Source organism: Penicillium soppii, assembly GCF_028829465.1.
Source record: "Penicillium soppii strain IBT 18220 chromosome Unknown utg000007l, whole genome shotgun sequence".
Lineage (NCBI taxonomy): Eukaryota > Fungi > Ascomycota > Eurotiomycetes > Eurotiales > Aspergillaceae > Penicillium > Penicillium soppii.
In genome coordinates, this window is record NW_026643237.1 from 2,546,434 (window position 1) to 2,568,761 (window position 22,328).

A 22,328-nucleotide genomic window follows, 5' to 3' on the forward strand; every position below is an offset into this window, starting at 1 on the left:
GCTCTGATTGGCCGAGACCCGGAGCTCAATTGGACCTGCGGACCTCAGCCGGCATTTACTCTGGTTCCTCCCCAACCCCAAGATTCTAGTCTCGCTGAAATTCAGAGCATACATTCTTCATTTATTAATTAAAATCCACCGCGCGGACAACTTTGTTACATTAGGCTACTACTGCGACCTTGCGGTATCAATCTCTTTGAACTGTGCACTCGAATTTATCTCTCCTTCGCCAGCATGGAATATCCAAACCAAGATGGAGCTGGTGGACGATCAACACCCCGTTCTCCAGGTCGCTCAAACAACGCACATAACACCACGACAGAAGGCGGCAGGCAGAGGAGCATCGAAGGAGACAACTCGGCGGAAACATTATCTCACGCCGCAGCAAAGCGCAAGAGACTTCAAGAGCGATACCAAGCCCGAAAGCGTGGCCGCACACCTCCATCTGTTTTCTCCCGACGGAATCGCTCCCGTAGCCCCAATGGCGCCGCACCACGCGAAGACCGTCGATCTCGATCACCCCTACAGCCACGCTCCCCTTCGCCCGATGCACCGCGCCAACGCAAGCGACCCGGTGGTGGCGCACGACAGGGAATTGCAGACCGCGAAACATTGAGACGCAGACAGGAAGAACGTGAACGTGCAGAGCAGGAAGATGCCATGCGCAACTCTCAGCAGCGCGGAAACACGGACGTCGTTCGCCAGCATTACAACGCGGTTCCCGAGAGAGGACGCGAATGGCGTAAGACAGAGAGCAAAATTAAGGGTCTAAGGAGCTTCAACAACTGGGTGAAGAGTACTTTGATTCAAAAGTTCTCTCCGGACGAGTCGTTTGCCACGCGATTCGATGACACCAAGGACTGGGCGGATGACAGCCAAGGTCCACCTCCTGCTGCTGATCACAAGCTCCTGGTGCTAGATTTGGGATGCGGTAAAGGTGGTGATCTGGGTAAGTGGCAGTTAGCTCCTCAGCCGGTTGACCTCTATGTTGGCCTCGACCCTGCCAATATCTCTGTTGAGCAGGCCCAGGGCCGGTACGACCAAATGCGCTCGGGCCGTGGCCAGAGAGGCCGTCGGCCACCCCAGCCTATTTTCCATGCCGAGTTCTACCCGAAAGATTGCTTCGGCGAATGGTTGGGTGACGTCAGCATCGTCCAACAGGTTGGCATCGACGCTAATGTTGGACCCGGTGGGTCGATTATGGCCTCTCGCTATGGAGGTGGAGGATTTGATGTCGTCACCTCGATGTTCGCCATTCATTATGCCTTTGAAACTGAAGAGAAAACCCGCCAGATGCTCCGCAATGTTGCAGGCTGTTTGAAGAAAGGCGGCCGTTTCATTGGTGTGTGTCCCAACTCAGATGTCATTAGCAGTCGCGTGTCTGCATTCCACAAGGAGCGCAAGGAACGTGAGGCCGCCAAACCTGCCGAGCCAGAGGGGCCTGAGGACGGAGAGGTCGAGGAGGATGAACGCGCCCAGTGGGGTAACGACATCTACCGAGTTCAGTTCCCGGGGGCGACCCCTGAGGATGGAGTCTTCCGACCTCCTTTCGGGTGGAAGTATAGTTACTTTATGAAGGAGGCCGTTGAGGAGGTTCCTGAATACGTTGTCCCTTGGGAGGCTTTCCGAGCGTAAGCGTCGACTATCTTCGCAATGTTTTTTCAAAGCTGACCCTTCTTCTAGTCTCACCGAGGACTACAACTTGGAACTCCAGTACCGCAAGCCATTCTTAGACATCTGGGAGGATGAGAACAACCACCCAGAGCTAGGCCCACTCAGCGAGAGGATGGGTGTACGAGACCGCGTGACTGGTGCTTTGACAATGACGGAGGAAGAAAAGGAAGCCGTCAGTGAGTAGTGCTCAAACATAGCTCCATTTCTTCGCCACTAACAACTCATCGACCAGGCTTCTACCATGCTTTCTGCTTCTACAAGGTCTAAGCTACAATTTAAGCCACACTCGAGGCCCAAATACGGTACATGGAGTTCGCCTAGTCCTCTCAATCAATCGAATCTGACGGATATTCATCTTCTTGCAGCACACAGTACCACATATATAAACCAGCTCGTTATACAGAAGAAATCCTACCACGCTTAAAGCCCCATTCGCATGAAATAGCAGATCACTATCTATGAACAGCATGAAAAACAACATAAAGAACAGCCAAATAATTGCCCTTCTAAGGCAAAGATAACATCTTCTATTCAACCGGTCCTAAGCATCCTGCTGTTGAATCTCTATCAGGTTGCCATCAGGATCAGCAACCATCAAGAAAAACTCCAACCCAATAAGCCCCTGTGCGTCAACGAGGGCTTTCTTAGCAGCAAGATGCAATCCCGCAAACTCCCCAAGACCAAACGCATTAGGCACAGGGCCCGTAAAGTCCTTAATGGGCTCATTGACCCTCTTCAAAATCCGCACTCCCCGAGATTCAAGATACTCCTCAGTCTTAACAACATCAGGGACAACAAGTCCCACATGACCAAAAGTATTACTCCTCTCAGTCGACGCGATCAACCGATCATCCGAGACATTGAACTGCTGCAACTCGAGCAACCCCCACAGATTGTTTTTCGCGGCTGCCAGCTCGGCGCCGCTTTGGAACCCCGTTCCGTTTCGCCCGCCCTGCGCGTACCCCATGTACGTTACTGTGTATTCGGGTGTTACATGGGCGTCAAAGAGGAGCCGCATGCCCAGAATTTCGCCGTAGAAGTGCTTCATGCCCGTTAGGTTCGTTGTGAGTAGGCCGATGTGGTTCATTGCAAAACCCAGCGTTGCCGCTGGGGCTGGGCCATCGGTGCCTATTGTGAAGGCATCTGCGGGATCAATGTCGCGGCGGGTGGGATTGCATGCGTTTGTTGTGTGTATAGTTAGGAGGGTTAAGAGAAGGTAGATTGGGTTCGGTGTATACATTTCGTTGGCGAAAAATGAAAAGCTGTTTGTTCGATTTAATCTTCATTAAATGCTTTTAGGGGCTCATCTCCACGAGGAGTTGCAGTCTACTTATGTGTTTCTGGAGGCTGTGATATTCTAGCAACCTCTAGCTTAAATAGTTAGAACATGAAGTTATCCTAGCACCAACTCAGCCCACATGCAGTAGTTGCAATGTTAAATTTCTCGTATATCATAAAAATCCGATGAGGATCTACAAGCTTAGTGGGGGCCTGCTCGCAAAGCTAACTTGCTCTGGTGGGACCTGGCGACATGCCAAGTCTGGAGCATAGCCCAAGAGTTTAATTTGTCTTGGGAACCTCATGCGTTGTTCATTCTGACCGGCTATCGAGTTGTCGTCTGTGAGCCACCGATGCCTGATCGACGCTTTTTTGAGCGCTGTATCATATGCCAATAGATCGACTTCCTTATAGCCTTGGCAAATGACATATCAAAGCTCTGTAAGGCGTTTGTTTATACAGATGCTAAGCCACCCACCCGCACTTCAGGCGCGGTGGTTGGTGGAACTGGGATGACCCTGCAGTAAAGCTCGATCGAGCTGAACCCGCGAGCATTACTTCACGTGTGTAATCCATGATGACTACAGCAAGAGGACAGTCAGCATAGTTGAGGGGCCAAGGAATCAGGCCTCCCGTTTTTACCATGTCTTGTTAGAGCCCAGCCTAGCGGGGAACTGAAACATGCATGTTCGCTGACATCTAAGTTCTTTGAAACCTTGTAGTACTTGGATCTATTAGTAGAACAAGGCCGGTGAATTTACTAGGAGTTAATGTTCAATATAGCATGTAAAAGTATATGAGATTGCTTGGCAACATCGCCATGTTGGAGGTATACCAGATTCCCTATAAGGAGATTGGGGGCCTAAGACACCGCATTTTCTAACGAGTAGTCATGTAACTGAAGCGCTACATTACTAGAATACTAACCAACCAACAACTTGGCCTTTTTGGTGTTGGATTTTCACTGAGATAGACAACACTCCCCTCAAAACTTACCTTCAAAAGTACGTACGCTTTAAGACAATAATAGCCAAGAAATAAATATTTTAGACATCTCTAGGGCCCTCGCGTCGTACTAAACCTTTGTCACTAAGAATTTGGCAGAGCGCGAAGGTCTTTGATAGCGCTAACCAACGGAGATAAGTACGCATAGTGACATACCTAGGTAACACCGAGGCAGAAACCCTAACAGCATACGTAACAACCTTGTGAAGAATTATTTTAAGTGAAGTTCATAGTCAGCTAACGAATTACTTATAGTCACTAAATATATCTGCGCGCTAACTTATTAATATGTCAAGGTAGGGTTACTAAAGAATTGACAAAAATTGCGAACTTCACCTGGAACATTGTATTTTGAGAATGTGTTTAATTGTCAGATATAACGTTGTATCCAAGGTCAGGAAATAAAACTCTCTCATAGAGTAAGTACACTTATATACTTCGCCAATTCCCGATAAGCCTTATCGCCATCTATAACCTAAACGGGGCTAGCGTGATCGCGTCTCGCGTCGGGATTTCGAAGTGCTTTGTATGAACTGATCAAAGAAATCCGCCCTGCACTCGATTAAAAGCATAAAACCCCCATCCACCCCTCGCATACGAAGCAACACAACAATAATGTCGGCCACACCCAGCCGTCGGCGCATGGGACCCTCCCAGTCCCACCCGTCAACGCAGTCACCGTCAACATCACGCAGACAGCCCTCATCCCGCTCATACACATACCAACCCCCCGAGGCACCGCTGACATTAGAAGGCCAGCGCCAGCTCACATCCCTTCTTCAATCAAGCCACCTTCGCAACATCCGAACCCACCTTCAGCATGCTACTGAGAAACTCGCTCAATCCGGCGGCGAAGTCAATGAGCGCCTCGCAGATGCCCGCACGCGCTACGAGAAAGACAAAGAGCGCAGACGACGACAAGGCGGTGGGGATGTAGAAGAAGGCGAAAGTGACCCTGAGTACCAACGCCTCGCCAAGGCAGAAACCAAAGTGGAAGCTATCACCGCGCAGTTAGAAGAACAGACACGATCAATTGTTGATGCCGAGGTTCGGTTAGAAACCTTGACAAATGCGATAGGAGAGCTTGAGAGAGTGGAGGGCGAGGCTGTTACCGCTGCGATGGGAACGAGGCAGACTCGAGCCCAGCGATTGAGACAGATGGCCACTGACGGCGAAGGTGACGATGATTCCAATGACCATGACTATGAAGACGCGCAAGAGAGGGAGGCCGCGCAGCGTAACGCGCAACATCCGCCCAGTCGCCGGCTAGGCGAACAGGTGGCCGAAGAGGTTGAAAAGTGGAATGAGCTGTCTTTGACAGAAAGGTATGCATTCTAGTATATCCTCCAAGCGAATAGGTACTAACGCGCGCAACTAGATACGCTAAACACAACTCCTACATCGGCTTCTTCCGTATGGTTCACGACTCCAAATTCCCCAGCGACGACGTGCCCCCACTTCCCCACTCATCAACGTGGTTTGAGCACCTAGAAGAGCCAGCCGATGCAGGCACGGGGGCTTCCACCCGCGTGCGCAACCAGAACCGGGCACCATCAGAAGACGACGATATTGCCATTGCGCGCGAACGCGTGTCCCTCAAGTGCCCACTTACTCTCATGACTTACGTTGATCCTGTGACAAGCACCAAATGCCCACACAGTTTCGAGCGGAATGCGATTATGGACATGATCAGTAACAGTCGCACCACTGTTGCGCCTCCGGCATCTCGCAGAGGCCAGCGCCGCGTTCATTTTGTCAAATGCCCCGTCTGCTCTACACCTCTGTCTGCTGATGACCTACGACCTGATCCCGTTCTACTACGAAAGGTCCGCCGCGCCCAGGAGCTTGAAGAGCGTGAAGATGAGGACGACCACCTTGAAGGTGGTCGGAAGAACAAGGATCGCAATGTAGGCATTGAGCTTGGTAGCGATGAAGATAGCGATGGTGATGCTATGGATGTCGATGCCCATCTTGCTTCACAGCGGATCAAAGCGGAACCGCTGAGTCAAGCTGCTCCTATTCGAATTGACGATGAAGGCGAAGACGAAGACGAGGAAGGGGAAGGTGAAGAGGAAGAGGAAGAGGAAGAGGAAGAGGAAGAGGAAGAGGAAGAGGAAGAGGAAGAGGAAGAGGAAGAGGAAGAGGAAGAGGAAGAAGAAACAAGAATTGACGAGGATGTGGGAGTCGGGAATGAGGATGAGGGGGACTATGAAGAGGTAAGCGACGAAGAGCTAGTTGACAAAGAGTCAGTGGAAAGCAGTCCAGCCGAGGGCTCAGAGGGTAACAGCCTAGTCGAGGAGCCAGTCGAGGAGCCGATTGAAACGCCAGTTGAAGAACCAGTTGAAGAGCATCTCAAAGGACCATCTGAAGATCCACTCGACGAAGCACTAGTCGAGGATTCACCGGAGGAACCAGTTGAGGATTCAGTCGACGAAAGCTCCCTCGACAGCTCCTTCGACCAGCTCCTCGACGAAGCTTCACTCGACCAAGAGCTTTTCGATGAAGCTCCCCTCGATGAAGCGCTATCTACGGGAGTTCCAGTCGAGAAAGGTCCTCTTGAACAGTCCTTGCGCGAAGACGCCCTCGACGATGCACCCCTCGATGCAGTCGAGGAGCTTGTCGAGGAAGATTCCTTTGAACAGCCCCTCAACGAAGCGTCACTTGATCAAGTACCAGCCGAGGAGCTAGTCCAGGAGGGGTCCCTTGGAGAGCCCCCTGACCAAGTGCCATTCCACAATGAGTCCCTCGACACTGCACCACTTGACGAAGAGCCAATTGAAGAGCATCTAATTGAGGAACAACAAGTTGAGGAAGAGAAAGAGAGGATAGGGCTAATTCAAAATGAGGAAAAACAGGCCGAGGAAGAGCACACTGGGTTGGTTCAAGCGCAGAGCGAGGTAAGTGAGGAAGAGCCCGAAGAAGAGAAGGTCAAAGAAGAGCAGACAGGGCTGATCCAGGATGAGGAAGAGCAGGCCCAGGGAGAAGAGACAGGAGTAACTCAAGACAGGAGGAGGGACGAGGCAAGTGTTGAACACCAAGTGGAGGAAGAACAGACACTGATCACAGATGAGGAAGAGCAGGCGGGGGAAGAACCAAGTGATGAGGGAAGCGAGAGCGAGGAAGATGGTGATGGAACTTCAACCTCGGGAAATTCTGACGATTCAGAGGTTGCACTCAAGGAAGAGGATCAGGAGATGGATTCTGAGGGAGACAGTGAGAGTGATTGATTGCCTGTTTCTTAGCATATTAGGGTCCAATCGGAATTTTTCCAAGGCCGATATGCGACCTCGTGGCATGTTAAGTTACGCTAAGTGTCAGATAACGTTGGAAGGCACGATGCCATTTTAAAGTAAAAGTAGTATGTATACACGAGAAGGCGTTAAGGCATTAAGGTATCAAGACATTCAGGTGTCCAGGTGTCAACCGATAAACCCCCGCAATTGATCCAATGGTAGAGATGTGGACCTCGGGCCAATCAACGTGGGACCTTACCCGTGGACCCGTTTTCTAGATTTCTTTTTCTTCTTTTTCTTTTTGTTCCCGTGGTCTCTTATCGCTTATGGGCCCCCGATTATTTTTGCTGTTCGTTCTTTTGACCCCCTCGTGTCCGGGATGTAACATCTGAAAACATTAAAACAATTTAAAACAATACATTCTATTCGATAGATCTTGCTTTATACACAATAACCGAAGCCACATGTTTAAGAATAACCCCATAAAATACCACCTCCCCCAACCCCAGTATTTTACACGCGACAGTTTTTCCCCGGACTAAGACAAAGAGACAGTACCATCAGGGTGTAACACTGCTATCAAAGCGGCCAGCCCCAATCAGTAGTCAGCTAGTTAGACCCTAGACTAGACCTTAGCAGATAGGTAATTTCACCAATTGTAGCTCCGGTACTTGACTCCTGAAAAAAATAAAAAAATAAAAAAAGAATAGCTTCAGCCCGTGATACCTCAGCCGATGCTACCCTGCAAGCTACCGTTGATACATCTATCTCAGCGCTAGTCAGTTCTTTTAAACATCCTTCAGTCCTTCTCTTCCTTCCATTCCTGCTACTTTTCTTTTTTACCTTCTAACGCATGCTTAATTCATAATGGATGATCGAAAGTCTCCAATCCACTCCTCAACTGAACCCATTCCTCGGCCCGCAGGATGGATGTACAAATCGGGCTCCATCGGCAAGTTCTCCACGAGCTGGTATGCCTCGCCGCGTATCCAACTGGGCATGGTCGCCTTCGTCTGTTTCCTCTGTCCCGGCATGTTCAACGCCCTGAGCGGCTTGGGCGGCGGTGGAAAGGCCGATGCCAGCTTGGCAGATAAAATGGTATCGATTTTTTTTTCTCATTTTCATTTTCATGTTCTTTTCTGGTAATTTTATAAAACTTTTTGGATGCATCTGGCCACCTCCTTGTTATCTGCTATCCACAATTCGCGATTGGCGCTTATCATTATCAACACAACTCCGGTCTAGCGCACAGCTAACGATATAATCAACACCAGAACATCGCTCTTTACAGTACCTTCGCAGTCGTGGGTTTCTTCGCCGGAACCATCGTTAACCGTCTCGGCATCCGTTTCGCTCTCTCCTTCGGTGGAATTGGTTACTGTATTTACTCCATTAGTCTGCTAGTCTCGGTGCATAAGTATGTCCCAGGTTTCAACATCTTCGCCGGTGCCTTCCTCGGTGTGTGCGCCGGTCTGCTCTGGGCCGCCCAAGGCACCATCATGATGTCCTACCCGACAGAACAACAGAAGGGCCGCTATTTCGCTTGGTTCTGGGCTATTTTCAACGTCGGCGCTTGTATCGGCAGCTTGGTATGTTCCATCCATCCAATCCAGACCCACAACCCGAGCAAGCTTGCTTCGCATTCCTTGGCTTGCGCCAACACACCGCCGCAACATACCCCGCCTCGCCAGCCATCCAAACTAACACACCTTTTCCTCCTATAGATCCCCCTCGGCGGAAACATCAACGTCACAGAGAACAAGACCGTCGGCGATGGCACATACATTGCCTTCATTGTGCTCATGTTTACAGGCGCCTGTCTGGCCCTCTTCCTCTGCGACGCAGACAAGATCGTCCGCCCCGACGGCTCTCGCGTCATCCTCATGAAGCACCCGAGCTGGAAAACCGAGATCGTCGGCCTCTGGGAAACTATCCGCTCAGAGCCCTGGATCGCCTTTCTCTTCCCCATGTTCTGGTCTTCCAACTGGTTCTACACCTACCAGCAGAACGCCATCAACGGCGCGTACTTCAATACTCGCACCAAGTCTCTCAACGGCTTCTTGTACTGGTTTGCCCAGATCGTCGCTGCTGTCATCATCGGCCCCCTGCTCGATAGCGGACGCGTTAGACGCTCCGTTCGTGCTAAGGTTGCCCTTGTCACGCTTTTCGTCCTTACGGTTATTATCTGGGGTTCTGGATATGCTTGGCAGAAGAAGTATACCCGCGACGACGTGGACACGAAAATCCACCCTGACTTCAAGGGCTGGGATTGGTCGACTTCCGGTTACGTGGGCCCTATGTTCCTCTACTTCTTCTATGGAATGTACGATGCTATCTGGCAGGGTGTTGTCTACTGGTAAGTTCCGCACCCATCTCTCCCGCTATCAGCCTGGGGACCTTCTCGTTATGCACACGAACACGATACTAACGGTCTTAACCCAGGATCATGGGTGCTCTCGGCAACTCCGGCCGCAAGCTTGCCAATCTCGCCGGCTTCTACAAGGGTCTCCAGTCCGCCGGCGCAGCCGTGATGTGGTCATTGGACCTCCACAAGCTGCCCTTCATGAACGAATACGCGTCGAACTTCGGGCTGCTGTGTGGATCGATTCTATTCGCTGTGCCGGTCGTCTTCTTCAAGATTAAGGACTCTGTTCCTGTTGAGGAGGAGCTCAAGGGTACAGACGAGACGCTCGAGGATGTTCTGCCCCCTGGTGCTATTGAGTCGAGGCACATGGGTGAAGAGAAGATCTAGTGTAGTCTGACACGCGACGTTGAATCTAATCTACGCGGAACTTTTCTTTCAATTCTTTCAATCGCATTTTCGGGCGGCAGGAACAATAAGACAAGGCTAGGCCTTCCATTTGGTTTCGGCTTATCTAGTACGACCCGATTTGTACTTCTTAATTGCTGTGACTCTTTTGGCTCGACTGTTGGGGGTGTGGATTGACTTGTGGGGTTTTTTACGATGACTTATTAATGGCGATGATATCGCTTCACGATGGCATGTCTGCACTTGTTTCATTCCGCGGTTCTACCTTGGAAGGGGAACCCCTTCTACGGTCATAGGAAATGAATTGCATACCATTTATGACAGATTCAACAACGCATCCTTGTCTGGTTCTAGCTAGCGAAATAGTTCAAGCTAAACAGCAACAGTAAGCCTGGCTGGGTAAGTGTTTCAAAAGTCAATAGCAATAATATGAGGACCCGTCCTTATGGAACAGAGCGCAATGATGAAACTACCCAGTCCGCAATAGGAAAATATCCCGAATGGATGACATAAAAAGAGCTAGGAGCAAGACAAGGGGGTATTCGCTTGCCGAAGAAGATCAAATAATCCAAGACAACAGATGAAGGACAAAAAGACAAGAAGACAAGAGCCCAGTCAAAGCTCGTGTATTCTGTTCTTGGACAAAGCCTTTCCGCGGAAAAGACCAGCCAGCTCCTGGCTGTCATCCGATACATTTTCGCGTTTCTTCCCCGACGACAATGGCATTGCAACAAGAAATTCAAACTGAGAAATCTGACCGGTATGAAGTTTTCCGCATGGAGTTCCCAATAACCAGCGAGGTGTCATAGTGAGTGACGTTCGTGTAATGTACGAACCAGGCAAGAGAGTGGGTTAGTCATGTGTTTTCAGATTTCCTCCGGCCCTGCATTTTCCATAGATGTAACAATAGCAGAGATTCTATCGATATAGACTTTGTGGCGTGCTGGCGGCATTAAAACACGGACTGAGCGATGGTTTGAGAGGGTTTCATTCATTCCGTTGTGGGGGGTTGGAGGGGGTGTAATGCAAAAGAATCCGAAAAGTCGATTCTTGCCAGCAATTCAAAAATAAAAGAAAATGAAAGCGTAATTGAATTTACTTGGTGATGAGGTTGAGATAATCCGCCACGATGAGAGTGACCATGCTATCGATCGAAAAAAGTCAGTGGAGAACACGAACGTCAGAAAGTGGGGGCAACTAACGCATGAGGAGCGATCCGCACATAGTAAGTGCCGAAGCCCCGGTAAAAGCGCAACCATCCCTCCTCCTTGACAACCTTGCGCGCACAATCCATCAATCCCTTGTAAGGCAAGACACCCGTCTTAGGATCTTTCTGCTGCTTCTGCAGACGCGTCTTGATAAAATCGAACGGCAGCGAGAGGAAACTAGCAAAGAAACCGGCGATCGCAGATGCAGCAAAAGTCTGCGTTTGAGTAGACAAAGTAGTGTGCTGCTTGAGCTGCGACTTCGCCTCCGAGAAGAAAGTCAATTGTCCCATATTCAGCGCCATGGCGCGCACAACTGTCGGCGTAGCCCCAGCCCACAAGCCAGCGACGCCTTCCGCGCGAGCAATGCGGCCCAGCGCATCGAAGACGCCCCGATAGTTCGCGCGAGCCTCGGGGGCTTTCAGACCATCAGACTGCATGCGGATGAGCGCCAAGTCGGCCGGGTTTCCAATCATGGCAGCGATCCCGCCGGCGCTCAGCCCTGCGGCTGCGCGCTGTGCGAATGTCACTTGCGAGTCTTGGGCTTTGGCTTTCGCGTTGAGGTTCTTCATGAAGGTCTCGAAGAAGCCCAGTCGCGCGGTCGTGTAGAAGACTTGACGGAGGAGGCCGGCTGAGAGACCGGTGTAGAGGTCGAGGACTTTGCCTGCTGCGATGATGTCGCGCGTGACTCCGAGGGCGGAGGGCTTGGGTCCTGTGCGTGCGCCCTCGCCGGCCAGTTGCAGGCGTACCTTCACCATGTCTACGGGTTGGATCACGGCTGTTGCGGTCATGCCGGCGAGGCCGCCGTTGATGAAGGGGAGGGCGGCGCGGGTGTAGGGGTGGTGCAGGAATCCTGAGGGGTCTTCAATGGCGGCTGTGGCGGCATTCTGGGCAGATACGGCGGTTTTGCTGGCGGTGTCTTTGACGGTGGTGGATGCCATGGTGAATAGCAGGTGGGTCAAATCTATCCAGAATCAATATGATACAGTCATGGACATGAATGTCAAGACAGAACTGACCGAAAACTGACCGAGCTAGAAAAGATCCGACAGTTAGTACCTAGGTAGGGTCCCTCTTTTCTTCTATTTTCCCTTTGGTGGATTTAGAAGCCACGAGGAAGGCTCTTGACCATGGTACTTACCTTATGACGTATCTAGTTCTTCGGAATTCGCGAAGTGTAGTATTCCGACCTGAACAGTGATCAAGATATATGTGTATTCAAACGTAGAAAGAAGAGAAGAGAGGGATTAAAAGAGACTGTCACAGGACAAAATGTCAGGTGCGGGGTGTAAGTATTCAGGTATTGAAGTATATTGTTACTCGGGGTCAAACCGGGTCTTAGCTTGACTATATACGAGCTATTATTATTATGAGATCTGATCCTATTTGAGCAAACACACTTATTCCGAGCCGGAAATCATTCCCTTTCAACCGATGTCAACCGTCAGTTCTCCGCCTGCAGCAATTCATACGCGGGAGTTGATCATTAGCCTGCCGTGGGGATTTCCCGTAGCTGTCTAGACACTGTGGAAAAAGTGGAGAGATGGGGAGATACTAGAACGAGGGAACCATATGTGTTTGGCCAATCACATCGAATACAGTTGGACTATTATTATGTTGATTATCAATGCACGAACGTGGACAGGTCTGCATGCTCTGGAGCTTTTGAAATGCGGGGGACAGCTTGAACATCCCAGTGTTGCATTTCCCATCCGGATGTCCGGTCTCAGTATAACACGACACAAAGCTTTCTCTCTTCCTTTTGTTTTTCTGTTTGAATATACAACTAGCGAATATCAATGACTGATGATCGTGATATTGACTTAGTCACGCTATACTCGGAGTCCCCACCCCCCACTAAGCCCGCTTTAGGGTTTCCCCACGAGAACGCCTCGGGAGTCGTGATGGGCTGTACAATTAATGGCACTTCCTGCTCTGACATTATCCAGTCCGTCTGTCCGATGATACCCGAGGGAAAGCTTTTTGACCTTTGTATGCATGGGCCCGTCTCAACAAAGGCTACTCCCAGCAGAATGCAGACTCTCCCAACGGGATCTTTCTGCCGCAATCATCAGCCATCACCCATACTGGCTATCTCAAGCTCTTGGCAGGGCCCCGTAACACGCCAGACCTAGCAAAAAAGGAAATAATCAAATTATTGCCCAGCAAATACATCGGCTCGACGGATCGATCCCATTCGGCTATCCCTCATTAATCTTCTCCCGGTTCCCGCCTTCGGCCCATCACCCGAGGATATGTCACCGGCAGTCCAATCGGCCTACTCTAGTTACGCTGACGTCGAGCCAGTGGACACTGCCCCCAGTTCACTGACCAATCCCACACGCCGGATTTCACGATCCCCTGCAGCTCCTGCTATTGTTGAGATAGAGCTAGTCCGCGCTAAAGCTGGATTCCTCCGGTCTGGATCTTTTCGCCGATGACCGGCATTAACAGTCCTAAGTAAGCTTCTAGGGTGGGTTCTTGCACACTGCATGGTGCTTGATCTCGCGTACGGTATTGGTCAATTGCGACGATTACGGATATATCGTCAACTTCTAATATCAACTCGAGAGAACCGGGCAACTCGGTAAGAGGCTGCGGAGGACTGTTCTCCGGGAAATATGCTATTCATGCGCTCGGTATGGGAATGGGAATTGTTGCACATTTGGAATGGATCTGATACGGAGATTTGCCAGTGACGCGTCCGTAACGGCGTTGTTTGGTGGCAGGGAAACAATTAGGACCGCATATAAGCGATGCAAATCTAACTCGAAGCAGATAACGCTTGGGAATGCTTCGAGATCGGATATGGCCGCTCGGCCAACCTTCAATATACGGATTATCTAGTCGATGTTTGAATCCTTATGCACCCAGATTCCGAGGCTTACAGTGTAAAATGAGCCCTGGGCTCCCAAGTACGGAGTACATTGAATACTAACTCAAGAATCCTGGAAGCTTCCTACGGACCTCTCCGATATCCATAGTCAAAGTGTGTCGTTTAGACACCTTCGGTTCAGATATTTTATGATCTCGGACACCGCCGTCACCATCGCCCGCCATGTCTTCATTCGCCATTCGCCATCCCAGCGTGATGACTCAATCCAAGAGGCCGTAAAAGCCTGGACACCGGCAACTAGACATCAATTGCAAAATTCATCCTATTCCCAATGCCAGCCCGTCTCTGAAGAATATCACAATGTGTCAACCTAGGGCCGATCGTCATCCCCACTCCCCTCCGCGGAAAGGGTTCTCGGCAAGTCGGGGGCCCACAGGCCTAAAGTCGCGATCTGGATCCACTGGCCGCCCGGCATGGGAGTTCGGGAACGGTTCCTGGCTCTATTCCGTGGATAAGGGGGTTAGAGGTACCAGGTGCCAGGTAGCGGATAGGGGGAGCGGGAATGACAGGCTGGGCTATTGGGTGCTTGGCAGCCCCTGATTCAGGAGACACTTTATGGTGGTGAGATTAACCGATTTAATAGAAGCCTGGTTGTGCTTCTTCTTTTACTTGCGTAATCGCTCTATGGAGAATATTAGGCCTATTTATTAAATTATCAACATGTCCAAAGCTACGGTTTGCAATTTGACAGATCAACATGTTTTTTTACGCAAAGAAAGCTTTCGCTGCTCTTGACATTGGATCGCTCGTTAAGCCAAGTATATATTGGATTGGACATGCTGAGTATAATAGAATTGTAATAATAATATCTGAGTATGATCGTGAACAGAACTTTATCATATCATCGTGACTCATTGCCCTCTGTATATTTGAACATCAAAACAGAGGCATCGTGACACCGTTTCTATAATCGACGTTCTCCTTCACACTTTCAATACGGTCATGGCAAGTGCCAAATATCTTATCCCAAAGACGGGTCTGCTTTCCATAATTATGACTCTTTCTCCATCCATAGCGGTGATGCAGATCATGATCTTCAATCACTAGTTCCGCATCAAAGATCTCTAGCAGCCAGTTCACAGTAGACGGAGCACCACCATGAAGTCGAAGACCACTGTGTCCGATGAACTCCGAGAAGGCAATATACTGGAAGCAAATCCACCAGCCGTAGAACCCCATCGGCAACCCAAAAAGCTTCAACGTCCCATAAGCAAGAAGTGGGATACCCGTGATATCCATAAACTCTTGCTCATGATCGGCATACGCGGAGAGCAGGGGGTTCGGGTGCTTGGTCAAATGGTGTCTTCGGTGGAACTTCCACAAAGAATCAGTGGAGTGCATCATGCGGTGGTACCAGTAAAACCAGAAGTCGACGGTGATGCTGTACAGACCAATCTCCAAGGGCAGCCACTTCCACTCGAGAGAATCTGGTGTTTCGCTCGTGCGATAGGTGAGGAAAATAGCCATCACCATGCGGACGCTCGATGTAGAAATGAGTTCGCGGATGACCTTGCCAACGCCAACGTCGGGGATTTCATCCCGTGGGTGTTTATCGCCGTCCAAAAAACCGTACCGTTGACCAAGGCGGCGCATGATGTGCATTTCATGGATACCGTTTAATTTAAAGGCACTAGAATATAGCGCAAAGGCGCCAATGAGGCCCAAGTTCTTGCCGGTATAGGCTGTGTAGGCGTGGTGGAGGACAAGTGGAATCGCAGCGTGTAGTAAGATCCATAGGTGCACAGTCCACTCCCTCACAACTGGGATTTTGTCTGTCTTGGCAAATATAGGCACTTCTCCATCAAGATCGATGAGATGAAGACCAAGTAGCTCAATCATCCAGTGCCAGACGCTCCACTGGGATCGATCATGGCGCCAGGTCGACGCCATGGAATCCGCAGGATTGCGCTTCAAGGTTGTCGTTTGGCTAGACATCTTCGAATAATCAGGATATGTGTGCCCAGGAAAGAAAGGTCTTGCACGCAGATTACAGCATTCTTATGCTGAAGCATGCTCTATATTTGTTTAGCATCGCTGTAGCATGTGAAGTCATGATCGCCGCGCTTGACACCCAAGTGGAATGCATTGCGAGAACTCTAAAGCGATCGACGAATGAAAATCATATATTTAGGTAAGGGCAGTAATGGGGAGCTCGTTGGGGCACTTCTAGTGGCGCGGGGGATCTTCATATAACTTGTGATTGAATAGTCTGCCTCGGCCTTCGGATATCTTTTGCTAAACTGTGGGGGAACCTCCACTTTTTCTCCGCAAATGCCATACTGAGTACGGGGCCTTATAATGCTACTTGCTGCATCTTGCTTTAGAGTCGAAGTTCGGCTAGACACCAGTCTGTAGTCCGAACTGGCGAGTCAAGATACTTCATTGTTAGGGATGTAAGCCTAAAGGTTTCTATCGGGGCGAGTCAAGTCTTGGTTGATGATACTCTTTTGATGAGAACTCTGGGATAATGAGAAAATTTCAGTTGATCACAAGAATTATTTCAGCCCTCTTCCCCGAGCAACACATGTGTCAAAACCAATTCCACCTGAGAAACGCTCCCGTGTGGAAAGAAAAATAACCAGACTGGTCAGTTCACTGCATCAGATGAGCATTACTTGCGCCTCATCTCACTCAAACTGCGTTGGTATTCAGCCTTTAGTGGCAGCACTTCATCTGCCCGACATGCATTGACCAGACAAAGATTGTTCGACAATTCGCAAGCCAGATCGGGCATAAATTGCTCAGTTCCCCGAATGAAACGATCTTCCTAATCATATGCCCACGAGCAGCAGCAACTAGCCTGCTCATTCCCATGCGTGCGGGGTCTGATGAAATCTCGATCGAATACATGCTTTCATAGATTATTCGAACGGCAGCCGCTAGGCACCTGCCGGTAGTCAAAGGGGTAACCTGGATCCCATCGAGGCAAGGCAAGAAACAGGCTTTCATTTGGGTCACTGCCAGGCTTTGGAGGTCATCGATACGATAATAAGGGGCGAATGAGTAGACTTTCGCGTGGAGTAATATAGCTTGTCTGATATCACTTGGCTCGTGCAAGTCGAATCCATCCTTGATATTCACTTAAGGGGTCTGTTCAGGTAGATACTCCATGATTGATATCTTGACAGGCATGTATTTGTCTTCTATAAAACACAGCTTTCGGTCTGCTATGCTCCTTGGAGGAAGCATTAGCTTTCAGTAAGATGGTTCAGTTAAAACAAAATTCAACCTCCATAAATATCACTTCGATGGAGTAAGCTTCTACCTAACTCCAATTTTACGCGCTCCAAGGACAGATTCTTTGAGCAGTACACACTGAGCTTGGAAATAGGATTTCCATCTGATACTGTATATGCATTGATGTCGTTCAAAAAGGAGTTTGTGAGGCAACAAACTTTAAATTTGTAATAGCCATAATTTCAATCTCCTCCCCTTAAAAACACGCAAATGGAAACAAGGTAGCTCATGGGTAAAAGTCACTCAAGGGAAGGTGTCTTGGATGCAAGGAGCCAGGCTTGTCAGTCCCATTTCAGCAAATGCGAGCATGATCTGTATTTCATAGGGAGACTCAGTTGAAAGGTTTTTACTTCTTTCAAAAGAAGTTCGTGATCAGCCTTCACGCGCTGAATTTGGCGGAGCCGAAACCCATTGACCAACAAGATAGTTGCCGACGATTCGCAAGCTAAATCTGTCATAAAATCTATATTCACCCCACATATAGCAATTCTCTTGATCAAATGTCTGAGATAACTAGCAACAAACTTGCATATCCTTTTGCGGGCGCGATTTGGTGATTCATCAGATGAAGGCGTGCTTTCATAGATTGTTCGAATTGCGGCTGCTAGACAGCTGGCAGTTGCATCAGGTTTGGATCTGCTCTCATCGATGCAGGGCTCGAAACAGTCTTCCAGTTGTGATAAAGCCAAGCTTTCAAGGCCCTCAACAAGGTACCTATGACCAAATGAATAAACCTTGGCATGTAGTAATATGGCCTCTCCTAAGGTGCTTTCGTCATTTCCATGGCCTTGACATTTGACATATTAGCAGGTGCCTTGATAAGCCGAAGCACGTAGAAAACGATGGGGATGTCAAACCGGCTTTAGCGACAGAGTGCGCTGTTTCCGACTGTTCATGCACCGAGCCGACGGTGAAAGGTTTAGCCATATGAGGATTAGAAATTTCTTGTGAAAAAACAATGTCTGGCAGAGACTGTTCAAGCAAAGCATCTTGACTAGACTGTATCTCGGCACTAGTACGTTTTGTGCTTCGAGGGGGTGGCTGCCCTGGAACATCATACACTCCGCCATAGCAAAACCTTAACACACAGTCGATAGTGCGTTCATCAAAGTCGGTCCAGTCAATGACACCTTGTCCGGAGTTCTTCCATGGCTCGCTCACTCTAGCTGCCAGTGCAGATGAGCCTTGTCTCAAGACAGCGGGTTGGAGATAGAACACCTTTTTATGTTCTCCGACCATAGCCTTCCATGGGATCTCTGTGAAGATGCTTTTCGGCTGTCAGTATTATTTCGGGACCATAGCGATACATATTTGAAGTTGGACTGTATTTATACCTTTCAAAGGGTGTCTGCTGTGGACACATCCTGGAAACAAGTGAGCTTCGGTCAATTTCTTGAGATTTGTTGGAATTGAAAAGAAGGGATAGGGATGGCCATATGAAGAAGAAAATATTCACGTAAATTATCAGTGTTGGGCGCACAACGGTTGTACATGGTTGCTTCATGTTGTACATATTTCGACACTGCTACGTAGCTGATAAAAGATAAATTTATTGAAATATGATTTCATTGACTATCATGTAAGAAATTCCGTCGTTAAGATCACTAACTCCGCTCAGCCAATCTCGACAGATGGCAAAAGTTTATAAAGCACAACCCAAGGTCGGGGGGAAATCAAGACATATCCAACGCTCGTCCCGAAACAAGCGGCAGACGTCGGCAATGATCTAAAGATCAGTACCAAGTAAAAGCAGCACGCCATGCAAATGACTCATTCATCCTGTCTGGGAGAACAAGAAACAAGGAGAAGAAGAAATTTTGAAAACACCACTCAGATCAGAACACTTAGATCTTAGGAGCAGCAGCCAGGACATCAGGGGTAGCCTCGTCGGAGTACTTCTTGAAGTTCTCGTTGAAGAGGCCAGCGAGCTTGGTGACCTCATCCTTGAAGGAGGTGGAGGCAGTCCAGCTCTTCTCGGGGTTGAGGAGCTCGCTGGGAACACCGGCGCAGGAGGTGGGGACGTGCAGGTTGAAGGTAGCGTAGGTCTCGTAGTCGGCCTTGGCGAGCTCGCCGTTGTGGATGGAGTCCAGGATGGCACGGGTGTACTTGAGCGGGCAACGCTTGCCGCCGGTGGTGGCGCCAGCGCCAACCCAGCCGGTGTTGAGGAGCCAGGCGTTGACCTTGTGCTCCTTCATCTTCTCGGCGAGCATGCTGGCGTAGCGCATGGGGTGAAGAGCCAGGAAGGGCTGAGCGAAGCAAGAAGAGAAGGTAGCCTGGGGCTCGGTGACACCGTCCTCGGTACCGGCCATCTTGGAGGTGTAGCCGGAGATGAAGTGGAACATAGTCTGCTCGGGGGTGAGCTTGGAGATAGGGGGCAGAACACCACGGGCATCACAGGTGAGAAGGATGATGTTGGTGGGGTGGTTGTCGCTCTTGCAGGGAATCTTGGCGTTGTCGATGTACTCAATGGGGTAGGCGCAACGGGTGTTCTCGGTGAGAGTGACATCGTCGTAGTCGACGACACGGGAGATGGGGTCAAAGACAGTGTTCTCGAGGACGGATCCGAAGCGGATAGCGTTGTAAATATCGGGCTCCTTCTCGGCGGAGAGACCAATGCACTTGGCGTAGCAACCACCCTCAATGTTGAAGACACCGGTGTCGGTCCAGCAGTGCTCGTCATCACCGATGAGCTTGCGCTTGGGGTCAGCAGACAAGGTGGTCTTGCCAGTACCGGACAAACCGAAGAAGACAGTGACATCGCCGTTCTCACCCTCGTTGGCAGAGGAGTGGAGGGTCAGGACGTTGTGCTTAACGGGCATCTCGTAGAACAGAACGGTGAAGACACCCTTCTTCATCTCACCAGCGTACTCGGTACCAAGGATCACCATCTCCTTGTCGGCGAAGTTAATGGCAACGGAGGTGGCGGAGGTCATACCCTCAGTGAAGCGGTTGGCGGGGAAAGAACCAGCGTTGTAGATGACATAGTCGGGGTGGAAGTGCTCGAGCTCCTCACGGCTGGGGCGGATCAGCATGTTGCGCATGAAGAGGGCGTGGTAGGCACGAGCGCAGACTACGCGAACGCTGATGCGGTAGCGCTCATCCCAGCCGGCGTAACCATCGATAACATAGATGCGGTTGCGGGTGTTAAGGTAGTCGACAGCACGCTCACGGTTAATACGCCAGACCTGTTCGAAGTATGTCAGTCACCAGTACTGTGTATGACGTCATGCACGTGAGAGCCTCGGCAACGAGGGCGGGGAATGCAGAGCCGCAATTGAAAGCCGAGATGCAGATTGGGAGGCAAAATTGCGCAAAGGGGGGTTGTCTCTCAGATGGACGGATTTGAGAGATGCTTCGGTAGAGACGGCACCCCGAAGGGGTTGCACAAACTGCTGCCAGAAAAGCTTGACCATCCGATGCATATGCAAGGGAGGAAAGTGGATCTGATCGGTCCAATATGCAAGGATATGCTCCAACAACAAGGAATATGCAGTAAAATCGCGCACACAAAGCAAAATAAATCACTCACATCAAGAGTCATGGGCTTGTTGACGGGTCCCCACCAGATATCGCCTTCTGAAGAGGCTTCTTGGACGATACGCTTATCGGAGGGGGAACGACCAGTCTTAGCACCAGAGTAGGCACTCAGAGCACCGCTAGAGGTAACAGCACTACCAGTCTCGTAGACGAGAGCATCTTCGTAGAGGGCAGGAACGGAGGGGTTGGCAATCTAAATGATATTAGTCGAAGGACAAGCAAGACATCACCAGATATCTCATAGAGACAGTAATCGAATATCTGGTATGAAGGTGGTTTCTTACAATTGCGACACGGTCATAGTCAATGTGAGCAGTCTCGTGGAGCTCTTCCTCGAGCTCGGTGTGACCCTTACCAGGCCTGAAGACAGTTAGCAACGATGAGGTATAGGACGATGAGGTAGAAGGGAACATACTGAACACCACCGGGGTGCAGCGCGGTGCGGTTTACTGATGTGGCAACCATGTTTCTGAGTGAAGTAGAATGATAGTTATTGTTGCGTTGTTTCGCAATTTGCTGTGAAGAGAAATCTGTAGCCAAAGGACCTGGAGAGCTGGAGCGATCGAGGGGTATATAATTCTTTCCGGCAGGGGCCATAGTCGCAATTCGGTCTTGGTATGAAGGAGGTTCTCGTGAAGTTTCCGTAGTGTTTCTCCACAGTTCCACGGGTGATGTCGGGGTGTAGGGCCGAGCTGAAGCGTACACGCGGTTGGTGATGGATGAATGTTGCCGTGGGTTGCAAATGCCTTGAGGCGCAGTCCGAGTTGACCCGAAATGGTTCAAAGTGGACACGAAATGGGATCGGAACTATTGGTGTTCTAGTCCGAGCAGACAAAATGCGGGAATAATTGGAAACAATTGTTTCAAAAATAACTCGTAGTAATTTTGAGAGGGGAGTTTAGAAAGAGAAGTTCGTGAGGTTTGAAAGATCTCTTTTTATGCTTGTCTATGACGGTTGCGGCAAACTTCCCATTCTACCTTTTCTTGTACGATTTCGTCAATCATTTACTAAATAGTCTACAAAATCATAAACTTGAGTCTATTCTCCAAAGTCTAGATAATTTCATAATTTGCCTCAGCCACGGACGAGAGGAATGACGCACAATGACTTCACTATACCAATATAGTATATACTTCATTATTTCTTGTGAACTAGAAAATCGCGGGGAGCTGACGTAATCTGTCGATCCACGACATTATCGGGAACATCAATTCTCGACTTCACGATACTTTCTCTTTCTTTTGTTCGGCTTCATGCAACCCGAATTGATATCGGAATGTGTTGCCCGTGGGAAAAAAAAATATAATGAAATTTTCCCATCTCAACCCGAATGACGAAACGCTCGGCTGAAAAGTCGGAACAGTGTGTCTAAGAGCAGGATTCAGCAGCAAATAACGGCGTTTAACCAACCGAGGATGATGCACCTGCATCCATCGATCGCGGCGGTGGGGACCAATCAGAAGCCATACATTTCCATTTCCCAGGATGGTCG

The 22,328-nt window shown here is 49.7% G+C and overlaps 8 protein-coding genes across 8 annotated transcripts; 3 read left to right on the forward strand and 5 right to left on the reverse strand.

Moving 5' to 3' along the window:
• Positions 1 to 234: 234 nt before the first annotated feature.
• On the forward strand, positions 235 to 1,941 carry abd1 (mRNA (guanine-N7)-methyltransferase; the record flags this gene model as incomplete). The annotated part of the gene is made up of 3 exons (XM_057245760.1): positions 235 to 1,631; positions 1,684 to 1,850; positions 1,907 to 1,941. The coding sequence occupies 3 exons, from the start codon at positions 235 to 237 to the stop codon at positions 1,939 to 1,941; spliced, it is 1,599 nt and encodes a 532-aa protein (XP_057094023.1).
• Positions 1,942 to 2,215: 274 nt separating this feature from the next.
• Positions 2,216 to 2,914, reverse strand: N7529_010234 (VOC family protein; the record flags this gene model as incomplete). The annotated part of the gene is made up of 1 exon (XM_057245761.1): positions 2,216 to 2,914. The coding sequence occupies one exon, from the start codon at positions 2,912 to 2,914 to the stop codon at positions 2,216 to 2,218; it is 699 nt and encodes a 232-aa protein (XP_057094024.1).
• A 1,658-nt stretch (positions 2,915 to 4,572) lies between these two features.
• Positions 4,573 to 7,184, forward strand: N7529_010235 (SUMO ligase MMS21; the record flags this gene model as incomplete). The annotated part of the gene is made up of 2 exons (XM_057245762.1): positions 4,573 to 5,282; positions 5,336 to 7,184. The coding sequence occupies 2 exons, from the start codon at positions 4,573 to 4,575 to the stop codon at positions 7,182 to 7,184; spliced, it is 2,559 nt and encodes an 852-aa protein (XP_057094025.1).
• An 873-nt stretch (positions 7,185 to 8,057) lies between these two features.
• On the forward strand, positions 8,058 to 9,942 carry N7529_010236 (DUF895 domain membrane protein; the record flags this gene model as incomplete). The annotated part of the gene is made up of 4 exons (XM_057245763.1): positions 8,058 to 8,288; positions 8,465 to 8,779; positions 8,915 to 9,546; positions 9,633 to 9,942. 4 exons carry the CDS (start codon positions 8,058 to 8,060, stop codon positions 9,940 to 9,942), a joined length of 1,488 nt encoding a protein of 495 aa, XP_057094026.1.
• Positions 9,943 to 10,575: 633 nt separating this feature from the next.
• On the reverse strand, positions 10,576 to 10,767 carry N7529_010237 (uncharacterized protein; the record flags this gene model as incomplete). Its single annotated transcript, XM_057245764.1, has 1 exon — positions 10,576 to 10,767. One exon carries the CDS (start codon positions 10,765 to 10,767, stop codon positions 10,576 to 10,578), a length of 192 nt encoding a protein of 63 aa, XP_057094027.1.
• Positions 10,768 to 11,055: 288 nt separating this feature from the next.
• On the reverse strand, positions 11,056 to 12,106 carry N7529_010238 (putative mitochondrial dicarboxylate carrier protein; the record flags this gene model as incomplete). Its single annotated transcript, XM_057245765.1, has 2 exons — positions 11,056 to 11,104; positions 11,163 to 12,106. 2 exons carry the CDS (start codon positions 12,104 to 12,106, stop codon positions 11,056 to 11,058), a joined length of 993 nt encoding a protein of 330 aa, XP_057094028.1.
• Positions 12,107 to 14,937: 2,831 nt separating this feature from the next.
• N7529_010239 (sterol desaturase family protein) lies at positions 14,938 to 15,996 on the reverse strand (the record flags this gene model as incomplete). The annotated part of the gene is made up of 1 exon (XM_057245766.1): positions 14,938 to 15,996. One exon carries the CDS (start codon positions 15,994 to 15,996, stop codon positions 14,938 to 14,940), a length of 1,059 nt encoding a protein of 352 aa, XP_057094029.1.
• Positions 15,997 to 19,142: 3,146 nt separating this feature from the next.
• acuF (phosphoenolpyruvate carboxykinase PCK1) lies at positions 19,143 to 21,432 on the reverse strand (the record flags this gene model as incomplete). The annotated part of the gene is made up of 4 exons (XM_057245767.1): positions 19,143 to 20,483; positions 20,828 to 21,028; positions 21,120 to 21,195; positions 21,251 to 21,432. 4 exons carry the CDS (start codon positions 21,430 to 21,432, stop codon positions 19,143 to 19,145), a joined length of 1,800 nt encoding a protein of 599 aa, XP_057094030.1.
• Between the last annotated feature and the right edge of the window lie 896 nt (positions 21,433 to 22,328).